Genomic DNA, 18,770 nt, shown 5'->3' with positions numbered 1-18,770 from the left:
TCCTGGTGGGAGCCAATCATTTAAAAGCCAGATGGTTCAGGTGAAAGGAAGTTTTTTTGCTCTTCTTGTTGTGGCCTGATATGCCATGCTGTATACTGAACTGAACTGAACTGAACTAAAGAAAAAAGAAAAGTATTGAGTACTCTACCACTGCTGGCTCCGGTCTGTTTTTCTCTTGGGTCGCAAACCAACACACAGTATATGTTCATATTTGTAGCTTGCAGACAGCCCCTCTGCTTGTGTCAACTCAGCTTTTGACTCGCACACAAATTTTCTCGTACAATCCTCATTATTTAACTTTTTATCCACAATTTTCTATCTTCTGGCATTTTTTGATTACATGGTGTATAGTCCCCTTGAGCAAATCTATAACAGTCTTAATTTTTCACCGTTTAAATACTGAAGGGTTGGGCCAAAAATGTATTGGACCAGTATTTCCTTTCATGTACTGAAGTTGAAGGTCAGCCAAGTTGCTGTGATTCCAAAAAGTTTGTTGTCAGAAGCGCTCTCAGTTTGAATCTATCTACATTTACATTGTTAGGGGTGAGACTGCAATGGGATTCCTTAAAAGTGTTTTCTGTGAGTTTTTTGGTTTCAAACTGATCAGATGTCAGTATTGACAAAATGCATGCAAAAGTATAAACTTTTTCATATTTTGCCACATTACAACAGCAACTCTAAGTATATTTGATCATGTTTTTAGGTAAAAGACTAACACAAAGTAGAGCATAACAGTGATACGATGTTAGGCTGCGCTCAGCCTCCTTTACTCTGACAATCATGAATACAGTACAGAAGAAACGGGTGCTGACAGAAGTCCCCTAATAAGTAATGATTTACTACTAATTTGTGTTATGCAAATAAACTTCACTTGACTTAATTAGAAAACCACTTCTGTGTAAATTACAGTTGTTCTCTGAAGACTTTGGAGGTTTGTTAGACAACATTACCTAACAAACAGCATCAGGGGCAAAAAGAAAGGCAACGTTGAAAGAAAGACACAGTTACAAGCCATCAAAGATGTGAAAGAAATTGCTCTGACCAGATGACCGAGATGTAGCTTTTCGGCTTTATGCATGCAGAAACATAGTAGAAAATAACTAACATTGCAAATCACCCCGACTCAGTTGTGAATTTTGCTATGGGCTATATGGGCAGTTGCCCAGAGCGGCCTTAAAAAGGGGTGTAGGAGAGCACTTAAGAACCAGTAAATAAATATATCTTATCTGTTAGTTGTGCCCTGAACAATTTTGCTACTACTTGCATGCATGTGCAGTGGAGAACGTTTCCCTTGCCTAGATTGCCTGGTTTCTGTTTGGAAAAAATGAAGTAATTGCTTACCTTTTAGTTATTTTAGGGGTAGCAGAAAGAGGGGCTTGCCACATTTCTTTTGAACAGGTTAGTTTATTGGAGTTGTTTGGGATACTGTGTAAATCTGACTTTTTGAGCTTTATATCGTGGTATGATGTTATTCCCTTATCAAAAAGAAAAGGGGAAAAAAACACACAAAAAAACTGATGTGTTGCTTTGAATCCTTCGAAGGATGTTTGAAAAATCCTTGAATCTCCTGTGGCAACCATTCGGGGTGCCTGGCCAAACATGGAAAAACAGCATTCAGCTTCTGTGCACCACAAATCTGGAACAAATGTGCAGAAAATGGCAAAACATTAAAAAATTCTTTTAAATCTGGGTTTTTAGAACCCACATGCTTAGAGTTGCCTCTGATTCGTAGTAACTGGAACATTGATCAACATATTTGTGCATTTGCTTGATGATTTTTACAATGGCATTTGACAAAAGCCACTGAGCTGCCCTGTGGTTGAAACGAGTGCTTGTACAAAAGCTCTGCCTATTTTCACGTCGTTCCTTAATGTGGTTGGAATACGTTCGTAAAAACACTGTGATTTCCTTCTTGAGTAATTTTCAAAGACAAATTGATGTGAGGGATGAAAATGAACAACTCTTACTGAATGCTGTCTATGTTGGCACAATTAATGATAATTCAATAAGCATTTTGTGAAATATGTTTAAGTGAAGTTTGTCTAGAATTATATATTCTCTATAGACCAAGCTAATGTCAACGTTGTATCCAATGAGGATAGATTCTTTTTAAGTTCAGTGTTCATTGCCACCATGTAATATATTCAGTTTAAAAAAAAATCGATAAGAAGCATTTATTCACTTAATCATGCCCATTTGTTAAACTACAGCTGTGTCTTTTGTGTTATACTCATTTGCTTAACAAGATAATGTAACTTTTCTGTTTCTAAAAAACAGTACTGTGCTAATTTGGCTTCCATTGAGAGTGATTTTACTTTTTGCTTGAACTCAAAAAAAAAGAAAAAAAAAAGACTTTCCTCACACTAGAGCCGAGGACGTCGGGCGTAAATTAGCGCAGAATGCCACGTAATTTACAGTAACACACTGTACAGCATGAGCCTTCGCTGAACTTTCTCATCAGCAATACATCCTGGAGAAATTCTACATTAGCAGCTCCAGAAGGGCTGTAAATTAGAAATGAAGGGGCGTCTTGTAGCACGGATCCGCGGACCGGCGCTAGGGCTCTCTGAGGTCACACAAACCACACTTTCAATTCTTCAAATAAATCCTTCTGTGGGCAGGCTGGCCAGGAAGCAGTTATTCACAGCGGCATGCGAAAGCAGAAAGAGAGACTCTCATGATGGCTACATCTCTTCTTCTCCGATGACACTGTAACACTCCGCTCTGCCAGTCCCAGAAGCCCCAAAGAGCATCACAGCAGACAAAACAGGACTGTCACCACACGTTAGAGATACAACTCAGTATTTCTATCATCCTTTCTCCATCTTTTTTTTCTCTCTCTTTTTTTTTTTGCTTCTTTCCTTTCCTTTACATGTAGGCAGGTAGCCTGATGGATGGCTGGACAGACCATATCTCTCTGTTCATCACACATTATGCTTCATGAGCCCCGCATTTCTCTGGTTTGGACAGCTCCGAGGCAATCTGATCCATTTCAAATTTGGCCTCCCACTGATTGGTATGTCAACACAGGCTTGATTTCAACTGCCTGCTCAAATGTGACTGTGTTTGTTGTGCCGCCCATTCAAATCCAGCCGAGATCTGACGCAGAGGTGGGCGTGGGGCTCATCAGATTTGAGCAGGCATTGTAAATCCGGCCTGTGTTGACTGACACACCAATCAGCCGCGAACAGAGCCGAGAGCCTGTGTTTGTGGCGCAAAACGCTGTCTGTGCCTTCAAAATATGACGTCTTCATTTTGTTCTCGCTTTATCTTATTTATTTATTTATCGCTTTGTGAACACAGGAAACGATGTGATTTGTTCTTGTATTTTTTTGTTATTTATTTATTTTTTTTACTTTGGCAACGCTTTGAAAAGAGCACGAATATCACACGTTGGCGACTGAAATGAAGGATTTGATCCGGCAGATAAGATGAAGAGGCAGCCGGGTTTTAAGAGAGCTCTCTGGAGGATTTGGAGTTGTTGGGTGGGTGGGTGGGGAGGTGACAGCATGTGAAGGGCCAAAGCCACAATCAAATGACTGCAATTAGCAGAGGAAGCACAGGAGACTAGTGCCCCCAAGTGTTCACTCGATGTATAAAAACATAAACATGGCAGTCTGGGTGAAATTACCTGGAAGGAATCGTCTTGTTTTTGCTCCGTACGCCGACTCTTGTGTGTTGGCACCTGGATGCTCTGAAAATCGTCAATTTAATTGTTGAGAGGTTTCTGTGTAATCAACACGTGTCTGTCACACCTCTTAATGTGAAATCAAAACCCGAGCTGCTCAGGCTGCAGATTTGCTGGAATGGGATTTAGTTCAATTTCCTTGAACATTTGTTTCTATATATCTTTCAAACTGTGTGTAATCAACTGTAATAGACAGTTTTATAGAAAGTAGGTTCGCGCTTGGCTGCTCTCTGATTCATGGATGGATTCCTCTGTATAACCCTTTTAGCGGCAGTTCTCCGTGAAGAAGCATTAAGACTGTATTGACCTATATTATTTCATGTATTTTGGCTTCAAGTCGTTGTTTTAGCCATTCTTCTCTCCTGGTGAGACCCGACAGCTGTAATCTTTTAAAACAGGACGGCCTGACGGCATGCATCACTCATCTGTTTCTTTGTTGGTGGATGACTTCCACAGGCAGAGCACTATCAATAGGTAACCAAGGTGAACCATGAAGGCCAGATGACTCAAACGATTTCAAAGACAGCCATTGTTATTTTTTTTTCTCCTCTCTCTCTCTTTCTGTTTGTTCTGCAAAGCGGGGAAAGCCACAGACTTATCTCGAACAGCAAGCAGTGTCTCATGAAAGGATATTGACTCCAAAAACATACCTTTATTAAAGCAAGCATAAGCGATGCATAGGAAATTATTCTAAAGGTCATAGTAAATCAATGTTGGTGAGGGAGAGAGAGTGAAAAAAAGAAAAGCTTAATTTATTCTAACTCAGTGTCAGCTTTCTTCATCTGAATATCCCATTAAGCCTAATGTCGCACCCCATCCTCTCCCTCAGGAGCTAAAGTCCCGTCTCTGTGGGAACCAGCTGATAGCAGGTAGACTTTGCCCTAAAGAGGAACAACTGCTTCCTGGCTTTCACAGCGGAGGTAAGGCAATGCATTATGAACTACGGTTGTAATCAGCTTCTTTCAACAAATAGCCTTAATTAAATACCTCTTAGAAGATTTTTTTAAGTACACAAAGGGTTCTTTAAATATATATTTTTTAAAACAGCTTTCTTTCTCAATCTGGAAATAATGACGCTTTTAGGGTACAAACAGAAAATGAGTCCACTTCACGTCTTATCATGTAGTTTCACTTCATTGTGTTGGCTGCCTGACGAAGCTTACGGAGAGAACAGAAGAGGATTTTTATCTCTTAGATGATTCCTTATAAGAGCAAAAGATGAATTAATTTACAAAAGCCCCCCAAAAATAACAGAATTAATGTTATTGTATCACTGGTGGGTTTATTTTAAAGTGCTACTGTTTGCTCTCTTACTGCTGCTTATCTTTGCTTTACCACCACTTTATATTGCAGGGCACTGATCATTGTTGGGCTAATTATGACTTGCTCAGAAATACCAACTTAAAGGGGAAATGTCTTTTATTTCCTTGCTACTTCTAAAACCGAATCCTCAATATTTTTATTATTATTATTATTACTCTTTCTGATCTGTGTGCCTTGTCTTTCATGACGACAGCTGAATTTCCTCTGAGATCAATTAACCACGTTCTCTCTGACCATTAAAAATACATACAGCTCTGATAAATTGGGGGGGTTAAGGCCGTAATTATGGATGTTAGTCATGGCTCACTGTGTGTTTGTGCAATGCATCATTTTGTAATTACCCATTTATTTGTTCCCTGCTGACAGCGCCCCATTTGCCAGTTTAGCATCACTGATGAAACCCCAGATACTGTCTAACAGGATGACGACTCTGGACCTGAGCTATCACCCTAACTTACCTTCATGTGTGTCGTGTCTTTTCTGTCTCTCCTCAGTTTTGTTGATGAAAAGAGTCGGGTTATTGAAATGAGTGAAATGGAGCAGACAAATAGCAGCACCGATGAAGGACACGAACTTCGCCCTCCTCCCTACAGCCCTTCGAACTATGAACAAAACTCCTACACAGGAACGGCATACCAGGTTAGTGACATTTGAGTACTAGAGGTAGTCTTGTAATGTACGCTATAAACGGCATTTTAATTAAAGGTTAATAACATAACTAATCTTAGGAAAACACATCGTCATTGCGATATCATAAAACATTTATTTTAAGCCAAATAAACACTGCTTGATAATGCAAACGAACAGTTTGAAAATGAATGTCAAGCTTTCATTTTAACCGTCCTTTTTTCAGGTGTGAAGTGATGGCACTGCGTTTTGAAAACAACAAAGTCAAAGTCAGATGTTTTCTTTTGAAGAAAAGGCTTCTGTTTTGAAATCTGGACATTCATGCAGCTCCTCCAGTATTGCTTTAGCCCCTTCAGAGACACATAAAGACAATAACGAATTTGGTCTTCTGTCACCTCTATAACGTTTCCAGGATTAAAGGACTGATGTTGTAGCAATATCTTGAGAAACTCATCCGTTTGTTTATCTTTAGTTGAATTGATCACTGCAACAAGCGCAGCTGATCCAGAACGCTGCAGCTCTCATCCTCATTAAAACTAGGAAAAAAAGAACACTTCATCCCAGTTGTAAAGTCTTTATGCTGACCCCTGCAGCTCAGGGATCAGTGTTGCTGTTGCTGAAATGTCCTATATAAATAAACTTGGAGTGGAAGCCTCCCTGTCCAGTTGCAGTCTTGTTTCCCTTCAGTTTTGATTAAATTAGGTCTTTTGGTACCTTTTTACTAATTATGGCTTTAGTTGAAGGATGCCAATTTTATGTTAGATAGCTTAACTTTATTTACTGATAATCAGGCTCCCTATAATTGATTATACAGACCCGTTCAATAAACAAGAATATTTCTTGAAGAGTTATGGAGATTAACTAAACAAATTAATTAAAAAAGATATAAGTTAAACACTCTAACTTATATGTTCTCTATTAATCAAGATGGTTTTCTGCTAACAGCTAATGAAAACATGACATTTAAGATCAAGATATGACATTAGACCAATTTAAAAATAAAAAAAACAGAACTTTGGGCTTAAGAAGAATGTTTAATACCTGCTTAAGGAGTTGGTGTTTTCAAAAAGTACTCTTAATCTGAGAATCAAGACTCATCAGGTTGATAAGGTTCATATCACGTATCAAATCAACTACACTGAATGCAGAAACAAAAGCAAAAGATACTTCAACAAGGCATTAGTTTAAGGATTTAAAAATGATTTACTAATCTCATATTTCTGCAATATAATGTCAGTGCATAAACTTTGGACTACATGCTGATGATGAATTTCTGTAAACTTCTGACCGACGTTGTAGTTTGGCAAAGGCAACATTGCAGTCATCTCTCCTCCTGAGTCCTACAACAACACGATCCATCCGGAGGACCCACCTGCATTTGGTGGTGACCAGTACAGCGGTCAGGCTCCGCCTCTATACGCCAGCGAATCAGAGGAGATTGGTTTCAGTGTCGCCGCGATACGGCGAGGTGAGAGCTAAAGAAAGAGAAGGTCAGAGGGGTGAATGTTTTTCTCATGACAAAGGGTAAAACTGGATAAAATATACTTACTCCATCATTAGAGTTTTTGTTCTTCTTTAGGATTCGATGCAGAGTCACTGAAAACAAATTACATATTTAATAGTGCACAGCATAAACAACATCGTCCTCCAGCCTGCATTCCTTTGACAAACTCTCCATGTTGTGTCTTTTTCATTTCTCTTTGCTTTGCTTTCCGTTTTCTCTTCCTCCGTTTAACAGGTTTTATACGGAAAGTCTACCTGACCTTGATGATTCAGCTGCTGCTTACTGTTGGGATCATCTGCGCCTTTCTCTACTGGTGAGACACAAACTCTCTAAGGAGATTTTTGAATCCGTGTCAGAAGTCCCTCCATAAAAACGCCTGCGTGTGAAAGCATGCCTCACACAAAAGTAACAAAAGCAGAGTTGCCACCACGGATATATGAGCAACATCATGTCTTGCATCCTACAGTGGCACCTAATGGTACAGTAGAGATTATGTTTTAGTTTGCATTAGATCGAAGCATGTGTGTTTCGCAGCGAAACGCTGCAACAGCATTTTCTGACATGATGCTCATCCCCTGCATGTGAAATGCTCTGTCCTGTGTTACGCTTGCAGCAGGCATTCATTCCTCTGCTTCTATTAAATAAATCATGCCTCTATTAAACAGTGCTCTGTTTTTCTTATCAAATAACAGGGACACACTGAAGAATTGGGTTCATGAGAACTACTGGTTCTCCTACACCATGATGTAAGCCGAAACACTCTGTTGTAACCGTCTTGATCCTTGATCCATGCCGTTTTTAGTTCATTAAAACCTTCAACGTAGCAACCCGAAGAACCACCAGCTACACAGCGGTAGTTTCACTGCATTTGTCTTTTTATAGGCTGCTTATTTGATATTTATGATGCACGCTATGCTCACCGTTTAACAGGTCAGTGGTGGTGGTCCTTATTCTGGTTTTGTCCTGCTGCGGTAACATCCGTCGCCAAGTGCCCCTCAATTTTATAGCTCTGGGCTTGTTTGTGAGTAGAAGCAGCACCATCCAGGCAGCAAATTAAAACACCACCATCCTTGCTCTGTTTAATGTTTATTTTTTTCTGTCTGTTTGTCTCTTCTTTTTCTCAGACTGTCGCAGAGGGCCTGATGCTTGGATCTGTGGCAGCGTGAGTGTTTGTTTCAGAGGATAACCTCCACCTGATACCAACTCATTTGCACAATAATAATCCGATTTGATCCAAATCTGGCGACGTGCTCGATGCCAAGCTTGACGGCATCAAACCAGATATCATTTTTGGTGGCCATCCAAAAAACGAAGGATACGGTATCCCATTTTCTGGGCTTTTGGCTGGGGATAAACCAGAGGCATGACGGACTCAAACCAATTTCTCTGCACCAGAAGAATCTGTGTAGTTACGTTTTTATTTATTTATTTATTTTGTTCTGTCAGTCTGGTATCTCTTCTTTACCTACAAGTCAATCTGTCAGACATATCAGCCCAGGAGTGACTATCTCTAACCCTGCGAAATTATCATATTTATAGAATTTTGCTCAAATTTTAGATATAGTGCCTTGCAAAAAATAAATAAATAAATAAAATAAAAAAATATATATCACACGCACACACACACACACACACACACACATATATATATATATATATATATATATATATATATATATATATATATATATATATATATAGTGTGGCATGCATTAAATTCAGACCCCTTTAGTTTGATATCTTCAATTTAAAAAAAAAAAAAGTCACATATTGAATGACTGTGAGTAATTGAGTCTTAGTGTAAATACAGGTGTTGTTTAAAGGCATCAGAGGTTTGCGTTAAAAAAACAACAGATCCAGGAACGCAGCAGACAGGTCAGGGAGAAATGTTGTGGAGTTTAAAGTGAGGTTAGGTTGTTAAACAACAACCCTCAGATCACTCTTCAATCTACCATTCCACAATGGAAATTCAACTGCAAATCTATCAAGGCTGTTTCCAGGATCCTTAACTAAGAAGCCACTCATAATTTTTTTTAGTTTTAATGCAAAACACTGGCTGTGGCAAAACACTAACACTGTACATCTCCTTTTATTGCATAACTTCCTGTTGACAAACCGTCTCCATCCTCTTGAGCTTTTTTGCAAAGAGGAATGGCCCAAAAAAAAAAAAAATTAGTCTATACTTGCTAAAACCAGGAGAGACGTAATGTAACAGATGTTCAGCTGTAATTGCTGCGATAAGAGGCTCTACAAAACATTGAGTCCAGAGGCCGGATCCAAATTCCTGACTCAATTTCCAGATCTGGTTTAGTAGCAAACAAATAATATCAATAAATCATTTTAATACCTCTTCACAATTACATACTAGTTTTTGCCTGTCTTGCACAGAAATCCCAGGTAAAAAAAAAATTAAAAATACTGATTACTTTCAAGATACATTTCCAACACGCAGCGTCTGTTTTGACATTTCTGTCTGCAGGTACTTCGAAGCCGAGGCAGTTCTGTGGGCTGTGGGCGCGACGGCTCTTGTTTCCTTTGGCATGAGTCTATTTGCCATGCAGTCAAAGGTAAGATCAGTCACACACTCTGGGCTTGTGTTTTGCAGCACAGCCAAAAGTGACATTTTATAAACTATAGCGGCTTATCGGCCTCTCATAAATATCCTCGCTGCGAGATGTATTTCCGTTGCAGTCACCTGGAACGTGTTGGCCAGGTTTCCTGATGCAGCGCAGGCTGAGGTTTAATGCTTCGATGGGATTGCTGTCCAGGCAAAACTATGATTATTGCTGAAATCAGTGTTTGTGTCAGTCAAATAATTTCTCCCGTCCACCGGCTCGCCTGAACTCCTCTGGAGCTGAGGCTTTTCACTGTAAAGCTGTGATTACTTGTAGAGTCGCAGCATTTTTAATGAATCTGCTAATAAATTCAGTTACTCAAAAAGGACTTGAGAAGAGATTTTGCTGCTTTAGTAACTCACATGTAAACAGTAATAGAATTTGCCAGAAGACCGCTGCAATATATGTTTACGTGTATGTGTGCGTTTTCTTTGTTACATTATGATGGGGATGGAAATTTTCTGTACATTTCTATGATTAATAAGCCTATTTGCATACTTATATGTTCTGTAAATGTTGTGACTAAAAATCATTGCCTAATAGAGACAAACCTGTTGCTATAACTTTATTTTGCAGATTCATTTTGGTTAGGTTGAGGAATGTCACTTCAAATTATTATGGTGTTGTGTATGATCTGAAAAACACAACTATTCAGTTTTTGAATAATTCCAGGAAGCAGATTTTGCTTTACTTTAGAAAGAAAGAAGTATTTGTTTAGACACATTTCTGCAGTGAGATACAAGATGCCTTAAAAAAAATCACACAAAGTAGATTCTACATATTTTCCAAAATGAGCTAATTGAGCTAATGAGTTTATGGTGGAGCTGAATGGTGCTTCTGTTATTCTTTGTCAGCTAAAGGTTTTGAGCTGTTACATAAGAAAATGTAATTTTGAAAAAAAAAATCCAAGCAAATTAGTGGGGTTGCAGGTCATTTCATTTCTTTTTGCAGTTTTGTTCAAAATGCTTCAACACCTTTTATTTTGACTGGTTATTTTCTACCCACTTTGACCACTGATAATTTAAAGTAATTTTATGCAATCTAATTTTGTCACTCTGATAGAAAGGAGATCACTCAGGTACTTTCTGGTTTGATCAGGAGTCATTAATATCTTATGTATCTAAAGATTCCACAAAAAGACGAGCATCAATGGAAAAAGGTTGTAGTATAAAGTGTTCATAAAATAATATTCTGTGGGGGGAAAAAAGTGTTAGGCATTTTTATGAAAATACTTCACTATAAAGTTGAAATGTGTTTCAAATTAATTACCTCTATGACATAGAGGTAAAATGACTAATATGTGGTCTTTATGTTGCTCCACTCTATATCATTAGGGGAAATTTTATATATTTTCCCAATTGTAGACTGAATATTTAGTAAAAGCTGCTGTTTTTATAATTATAATTTTTTTTTAACTGAATGTCTGTAAGGAGGGTTCTGAAAGTATAGGTTATAGTATGTTACTGCTGTTCCAGGTTCTCATTAAGAATAAAACAATGCAGATCTAAATGAATACAAACTCTGTGTTGTAAAAAGTGACCAGCCCGCTCGGACCGTATTGGCAGAGTGAGTGGCCACAGTCACAACCAGTTAAGTTTTACAACTGGTCGTTCTTCTTGCAGCTCCCATCACCTCTTTCGCTGCAGTTCACACTACGCAGAGCCTTTTGATCTCTGTCACTGCAAAGTAAATGTCAAACAGGCCACCTCGCATGTTCAGCTCATAGCTCCTCAGGTGATCAGTGTTCTTCCTGCAGGGGCCATCTTTTTACTGTCCGTTTGAAAAGGCCAGGCGGGCCAGCAGGTCGTATCCACTCTCCTCCTCGGTGCCTCGGCTGCAGCTTGTTGATTAATTGCTCTGGACAATTATATCCAGAGCTATTAGGATGTTCTTTTTATGTGGAACTCCAGTATGTCTTTGTCATTTCACTCTCTGCAGAGCCCCTCAGCTTCGCCGCAATGCCACAGACGGCCTTCAGGATAAATCAAAGAATTCCCGTGCAGCTTTTATTTATTAATTTTTTTATTTTTTTGTTTTCAGCGCTGTATCATCATATTTTTATTTTTATTTTTCCCTCTCCTCTTTTTCTGTCATCAGTGGGACTTTACTGCTGGATCCGGGTGCTTGTGGATGTTTGCCTGGTCCTTATTTTCCTTCTTACTGATGTGTGCCATCATCCGCTCACAGGTAACAATGCTGCTCTTATGCATGTATGCGGTAAGACCAGACAGGGCAGTAGAAATGTTTTAGAGTCTGCCTGGTTTTATTATCTGTCTGTATTGCCAGTGACCTATAGGCTGAGTGGACTATAAAGATGGACACATGCCTTCCTAAACCTCCAAGGGGTGACACATCTCTTCCGAATGATGCATGTCACTATAAAACCCTGTTCTTGGCATTTGCCGGTCATAATGTTTAGAGAATAAATGTCAACAGTGTTGAGTGTTTTAATTTGATCAAATGGAAGCGAAAACGAACGCTGCAATTTTACAGTAGCTCTAACTTCACTTTCCATGCAGTGCCTTGCAAAAGTGTTAGTGTTTATGTGATAGACAAGGCAAGTCAAGTTTATTTGTTCAACACATTTTAGCAAAGTGAAAGTGCGATGAATGATGAAAATATAAAAAGTAGTGCATTAATCTAAAGTTGAAGGTGCCATGAAGCAACTTCAGAAGCCACAGAAGCCAAAAAAAACCCACAACAACAAAAAACATAACAAAGAACAATCTTATGTGTGGGGGGAAAACTAACACTGCACTTGAACCTGAGCACCCCAGCCACATAATGATGGTGGCAGCATCATGCTGTGGGGATGACTTTCCCTCTGCAGGGACAGACAGGTAAGTTTTAGTGGTAGATGGATAAGAGATACTTTTTTCTTTTAGATATTTCTTTTGGTCATTTTTAACTTTTCCATCCACAAGTCAAAAACACACAATGCTGCAAAAACAAGACAAGCATAACAGAAAAAAAGACAAAACTAACAGAAATAGTTTAATGCTATTTAAATTCCTGTCAATGACAACGAGCACAAAGCACTGAAAGAAAACATGTGAGGCTACAAAATTCTCTGGACTGATTTTTATACAACCTTATGAACCATGGTTTGTAATTAGGGTTGAAGAACAACCTGGATTGGGGTTGGAAGTAGAACTGAAATTTGGCTTGGAATGAGGGTTGGAAAAATGGTTGGATGGAGGGTTTAGTAGGAGTTAGGGTTAAATTCCAACCCTCCTTCCAACGCCCCTTCAAATTTTCACCAAAAACTTTCAGCTGACAGCATTCATACTGCATTTTTATAGAAAAGGCATTTCTTTTTCCTGCTTGTAATTTGAATTTTAAATGTGCTTTCACGCATTTGTGGAATAAATAATTACAAAGATGTGCTGTTACATCCCTGCTTATTTTACCTCTTGTTTCTTTCTGCAGTTTCTCTACATCTTCTACGCCTACCTGGGAACTGTGCTGTTTTCTTTGGTAAGTACACTCATACCCCCATGGCAGTAAGAGATTGTCTGCATCAAAAGTCAAATGACAACAAGTTTTGAAAAAGACAGAAACTGACATTAAAGAAGCTCTAAAGTCAAGCGAATGCCTGTGGCTGAGCTTTGATCACACAGGCCACGTGGGCTGCCACCAGTGTTAGTCCCTGTCCTTACTGTAACTCAGATGCCCCCCTGTGCCCTTTCATTTCAATTATGCACTTCAGAACAGCAGTGGGCTTCATTTGTGCAGCCACATTTCCTAAGTGCTTTTGGCATTAACAGCAAATGTTGTGACCCATCCCGTCAGCTAGCGGAACAGACTGCAACCTGCATGCAGAGCCGAACACGCTGCCAGCAGCAAGTCACAACTTATTTTCAACTGCAACACTCAAGCTGCACAATAATTTATGTCTGTTGTTTATATGCACAGTCTCATCCCTAGAAAAAAAAGTCCGTTTGTTTTCAGAGAATAGCTAATGAATGCTCTTTTCTCTTTCATCATATAAGTACGCCGTCTTCAGATGTCAGGGATGTTACAGCGTCTTTGTCTGCCTGTCTCTCTGCAGTACTTGGTGTTTGACACTCAGCTAATTCTCGGGGGGAAACACAGGAAGTATGAAATCTCTCCCGAGGAGTACGTGTTTGCTGCTCTCAACCTCTATCTGGACATCGTTACCTTGTTCCTCTTCCTGCTGCAAATCATTAACTTCTGTCGCTGAACTTATTTTCTTCTTACACATAAAATAATTTTATATACCTCAAATTACATGACGAAAGGTAGACATGTCACATTTAAATTCATACATCTGCTTTACATCACTATTGAAGCTTGAAATATTTGTTGATATCCTAGTTTGTTTATAAATAAAATAAAAATACATTTAATTCAATTTGCTTTCTTTTTTTTTTAGTTGTGATCAGGCTTGTAGCTTGCAAGTTTTTTTTATATGTGTTCAAAGATCAAAATACTAAAAAGAAAAGAAAAAAGCAAGCACAAGGTATATGAGATAACTGAACATTTCAGAGCAGCGATGACTATATGCACACATGAGAGAAGTAAAAAAAAAAAGACCAAAAAACCTGATATACAATCAAACACTTCCTCACTCAGTTGGCTCAGACACTGATAAAAAAAAGTCACTTCACCAGCCAAACGGTGTGCAATCACACAAGAGGAACATTTCAGGTAAACATCTAATCTATTTAATATGGTGAATTTGTAACATTTTGTACTGTAAAAAGTATAACTCACTTTTATAGCGGGTTTTTTGCAAACATCAATTGCCACTTTGTTGGTCTCGGCTCCATGAGAGCAGTCTGTCCTCTCTGTTGCATTTTCTCGGCTCATACTTAGGTTTTTCCTTCCCTGGAAACCAACTTTATAGTATTTTCATATTCTGGGCATGAAGAGTGGTTTGTTTTCATCTTTAATAATCTCACTGCCTTTTGCTGCACAGAAATTTTAGGGGAAGTAAGAGCGCTTGCTATTATTATTTTTTTTTCTCTGTTGCCAGTAAGTGGTGCCAATTTGACACCACTCCTTTTGAAAGGGCGTTTTTTTCCCCCGTCAAGATAACAATCTGTTTTTAGTTTGCAACAATAGGCTGTCACCTTGTGCGGTTCGATGACGGGTCATCAACCATATGTCGCTGTAGTGGAGTGGGACTCAAAAGGCTGTTTTTATATATAAAAAAAAACGTGATTTAAAGCAACTTGTCTGATTTGACTAAATGCTTGGGATGTTTTTTTTTTCTTTCCCCATTAAGTTTTTTCTTGGCTTTAAAATATTTTTGCCCTCAAGCAACTCAACTGATCCGAACAAGACTTCTTTGACTATTCAATTTTTTTTTTTTTTTAAAGTGATAACTACCAACACAGTAAAACTTAACACAGTTTATTGGCATCACACAAACATTTTTCATATAAAGAGGAAATGTATCAAGTATAGACTATGAAAGTGCAAACAGCATTTTAAGAATTAGTTGCTTTACAATAGAAAATCTTAAGGAGTTACAAAACGTCGTCATTTCTTAAAATAAGTCACCTAGAGATCAGAGGTGAAGCATAAGGAAAGTGGAACCTTCTTCTTGAATTGCAACCATTACAAACCCAACATACTATTTGACCAACAAACGCGTCTCCTGTGGTTATGACCCTTGAATCCATCATAGCTCCATCATCCGTATGGCACTGACAGTTTAAATACTTGAGCCTCTTATGAAAGCAAAGGAAAAAAAAAATCTGCTAGATTTAGTGTTCCTCTATGTGTCAACTTTTATAAAAGCTAATTTACTTGAATTAGACATGAGTCTGTACATAAAGAAAATGAGTTCTTTAACGTCAAACGTGATTGTTTTTCATGTCGAGTTATTCACAAGTTATTAATAAAAGCAGAAATACCTACGTTATATTGCAACTTTCCTCAGATACATGATACACAGTCTGTGAACGTACTTCAGTGATACAAATGATTTGCCTTTTTTTAATCAAATAAACGTAGGGCACAGGATACTCACAATATTTTAACAGTTACATAGTTTATCAAACCATTTAACAATCCGTTTTGTCCATCAGTGTATCGTGTGAACGCACAAAAAGCATCATGCTACAAAGATCTGGATTTAATAAAAAAAAGAAAAAAGAAAAAGACTAGTTTGTGTTTTCCCGCCAAATGTCAGGAGAGAGACACTTCTTTAAGGTAACGGGTGTTTTTGTGTCTGTGTGAATAGCACTCAGAAGAAGGTGGGGGGGAAAAAAGAACCAAATCATGAAGACTGACATAAAGGCACTGTAATTTCAGCTTCACAGAAAAGTGCTTCAAAGATATGGATTCCCCATTCACACAGTTGGGAATTTCTTTATGCACTATCCTGCAGAGATTAATCCACCTAAGCACGACTTGAGCAGTAATAATTAATGAAAATAAGACTGGAAGTGATTGCCTTGTTTTCTTATTGGCTGACCTTCCCTGGTGCATACCAACCAGACCTCTCGTCTTTCACATTAAACATTCAGCTCAAACATTATTTTCACACGAGCTGCAACCGAATTCAAAGTATTCTTCTTCAGAACGTGGGAGCCGAATCAAACGGAGCGTTCCCCTTCGCCTCCTTTCTTCCTCCCTCCCTCCTCTGGATCTGTCAGCGTTTCTCATTTTTTAAGCTCCGAGGACCCTTCCTATTCAGGCTGAACCTCTGAGATGAATAACCATTGTCAAGACCATTCTGAAATATTTTTGAGCAGGCCACCTGCTTTTTCAGTTGAACAAATAACCTTTTTTTCCTCTCTCTCCTTGGAAGTTTCTCATAATATCCACTACCACTTCAGTTTTAGTGAGTGGGATTTGAAAACAACACTGAACCACAAGCTCAAACAAAAATATGGCTCAGGATGTTCACATTTAGGGTTTCTGAGATTGTGATAATCAGGCACAATTTGCTTTAAAAAAAAAATCCACTTGGTGACTGCAAACTGTGCTTTTATAAGTCAGTGTTTGGCACCTATTAAGAAAGCGGATTATTTGGACCGCAATGAGAACCATCTCTCGATCGGCATCCTATAGCAAATGTTGATGTCTGGATATAACAGCAACATATTTCATTTTCATCAAGACAGAATTTCTAATTTGTTTCAGATCATCTTGGTGCGTTCATTGCAGTGTGTGCTCACGATACTAAAAAAATAAAATATAAAATAATCAGTGGTCTTGTTTCACTGCTGTCCTACAGTTCCTGCACTGAATTTAAACTGTAAATGCTTCTTTACACGCTCCCTAGCAATGAATAGCCAACAAATTCTTAATTCGCAGTACATTCTACACCAGCAGCTCCAGCAAAGCTGCTTTCCGATCTGTAGTGGTTTTTGGACTTCAGTGAACCTCCTCGTCATCCCAGCCAGCCGGCTCAAACCAAGTGCATGTGGTCCTCCCACTCAGAGGAGCTGGTGCTGGGCAGCTGGTCAGAGGCATAGTCAGAGCGTGGAGTGTCAACATGGCAGCCCTTTGCGCGCTCGCCATGCTCTCCACTTCTATCAGGCGCCGCAGTGTAAGGTAGCTGCATGGTGTCCAACCCCACCAGATCCAACTGAGTGGGCCTCTCGGCGACGGCGCTCTCCTTCTCCTCCGTGTTGCTTGACCTCTGCGTGCAAAACCCCGCGTCTGCCACCGCCTCTTGAGGTTTCCTGTCGTCGGGGAAGACGATGAAGCCGCCTTTCTCGTTGCCTTGCGGGCATCCTTCTCCGCCTTCGGGAAGCGGAGCCACGTTGGGGTCGGTCGGTGGGACCAGGGTGATGCCCTGCGGATTCATGTCGTGAAACCAAGCCATAATGTTTCCAAGCAGATTAGCATTCGTCGTCAAGGCAGACGACGACGACGACGGGTCGTTGCTGCCGCACGTGGTCGAGTCCGTGGAGGAAGAGAAAAGGCCAGTGGAGGAGTTGCTGCCCAACAGAGCGGCTGCTTTATGCGCCCTGAGACGGATGTCACAGTGCTCCACGTAGGGGAAGCTGGGGCTGGGAGAGTACTGGCTGCTGATGTTGCCCAGCCTGGCCAAGTTATCGGCTCGCTCCAGCAGTTCTGAGCTGCTGAGAGAAGCTCTGGGGAGGACGTCGACATCCAGAGGGGCCTGCTCAAGTCTGGAAGGCAAGGAAGTACCGATCGCACCGAGCGACGCTTCGTTGGCGAGGGCGTCGTGATCAGAGCCGATCTCCGTCATCCTTGAGTCTTGGAGAGAGAGCTGGATGGCCAGCAAAATGTTTGGGTCATCCTCATCCAGGGAGTCCAGACCCTGCGAGAGCAAACAGGATGCAGGATATCAACAATGCAAGCTGAAAACTACCGTCTGTTTTAGGGGTCTGCAACCTGCAGCTCCAGAGTCACAATTGGCTGTTTCCACAATACCTTTGGCTAAAAATGGACAGGAACAAGTTAATGTTTTTAAATAAAGATACAACAACAAAAGCAGGATTTTAAACTTTTTTTCTGAAATATTTGCACTCAATTTCCAGAAAAGAAAACACAAAAGGTACCAGCAATGCTTCAAGATGCTTTTCTCTTGTCACTACAGAAATCTAATTTTTTTAAAAAAGATCTCAATCTTAAGCCTTTGTTTTCTCCAAAGAAACTGTTTTATTTTAATTAAGTTAATGCCAAAGCAAAGAGACCATGCCACCTGTTGTAAATATTGATTATTTAACCTGAAATGTTTCCCAGCTGAAAGCTTTGAGCTCATATGAACCCTGTTAAATGTGCACTCACCATCAAATGACCTTGTCTGCGGCCACCAGCAACATCCTGGGCTTCTTTTGTTGGAAATAAATAGACAAAAAAAACAAAAAAACAAACACACACACACACACACACACGAGTCAAAATTACAGTCATTAAGCCAACTCCACAGTTGCTCCTAAAAAGCAATTTAATTCATCAGCAATTATCACATGTGCTCCATTTATTCCCAGTTTCGAGCACATGGCGACAACCACCTGGCAAACTACTGACCTTCAGAGTTTAAGCAGAAAATTTACTAATT

At 39.5% G+C, this 18,770-nt stretch overlaps 2 protein-coding genes across 12 annotated transcripts in view; one reads left to right on the top strand and one right to left on the bottom strand.

Annotated features, from left to right (window-relative positions):
• Positions 1-14,132, top strand: part of LOC103478349 (protein lifeguard 1) — a 31,266-nt gene extending 17,134 nt beyond the window's left edge. Inside the window, exons 2-12 of one of the 2 annotated variants that reach the window (XM_008432113.3) lie at positions 4,518-4,608; positions 5,506-5,650; positions 6,938-7,106; positions 7,377-7,455; positions 7,835-7,888; positions 8,073-8,163; positions 8,267-8,304; positions 9,622-9,709; positions 11,855-11,944; positions 13,187-13,234; positions 13,809-14,132. In XM_008432113.3, coding sequence (XP_008430335.1) covers positions 5,537-5,650; positions 6,938-7,106; positions 7,377-7,455; positions 7,835-7,888; positions 8,073-8,163; positions 8,267-8,304; positions 9,622-9,709; positions 11,855-11,944; positions 13,187-13,234; positions 13,809-13,961 — 924 coding nt within the window. In that variant the 5' untranslated portion in view covers positions 4,518-4,608; positions 5,506-5,536 and the 3' untranslated portion in view covers positions 13,962-14,132. The other variant, XM_081617073.1, reaches the window with a different exon arrangement.
• A 988-nt stretch (positions 14,133-15,120) lies between these two features.
• Positions 15,121-18,770, bottom strand: part of LOC103478353 (ankyrin repeat and IBR domain-containing protein 1) — a 37,671-nt gene continuing 34,021 nt past the window's right edge. For all 10 annotated transcript variants that reach the window (XM_081617070.1, XM_081617067.1, XM_081617072.1 and 7 more), the window contains 2 exons: positions 18,497-18,540; positions 15,121-18,026 (listed from right to left, as the gene is read on the bottom strand). In XM_081617070.1, coding sequence (XP_081473196.1) covers positions 17,145-18,026; positions 18,497-18,540 — 926 coding nt within the window. In that variant the 3' untranslated portion in view covers positions 15,121-17,144. The remainder of the gene's footprint in view (positions 18,027-18,496; positions 18,541-18,770) is intronic.

Source organism: Poecilia reticulata, chromosome 16 (genome assembly GCF_904066995.2).
Source record: "Poecilia reticulata chromosome 16, P_reticulata-male-v2, whole genome shotgun sequence".
Lineage (NCBI taxonomy): Eukaryota > Metazoa > Chordata > Actinopteri > Cyprinodontiformes > Poeciliidae > Poecilia > Poecilia reticulata.
Note: the sequence above shows the minus strand (reverse complement) of the source record. Positions and strands in the feature narration are given on the sequence as shown.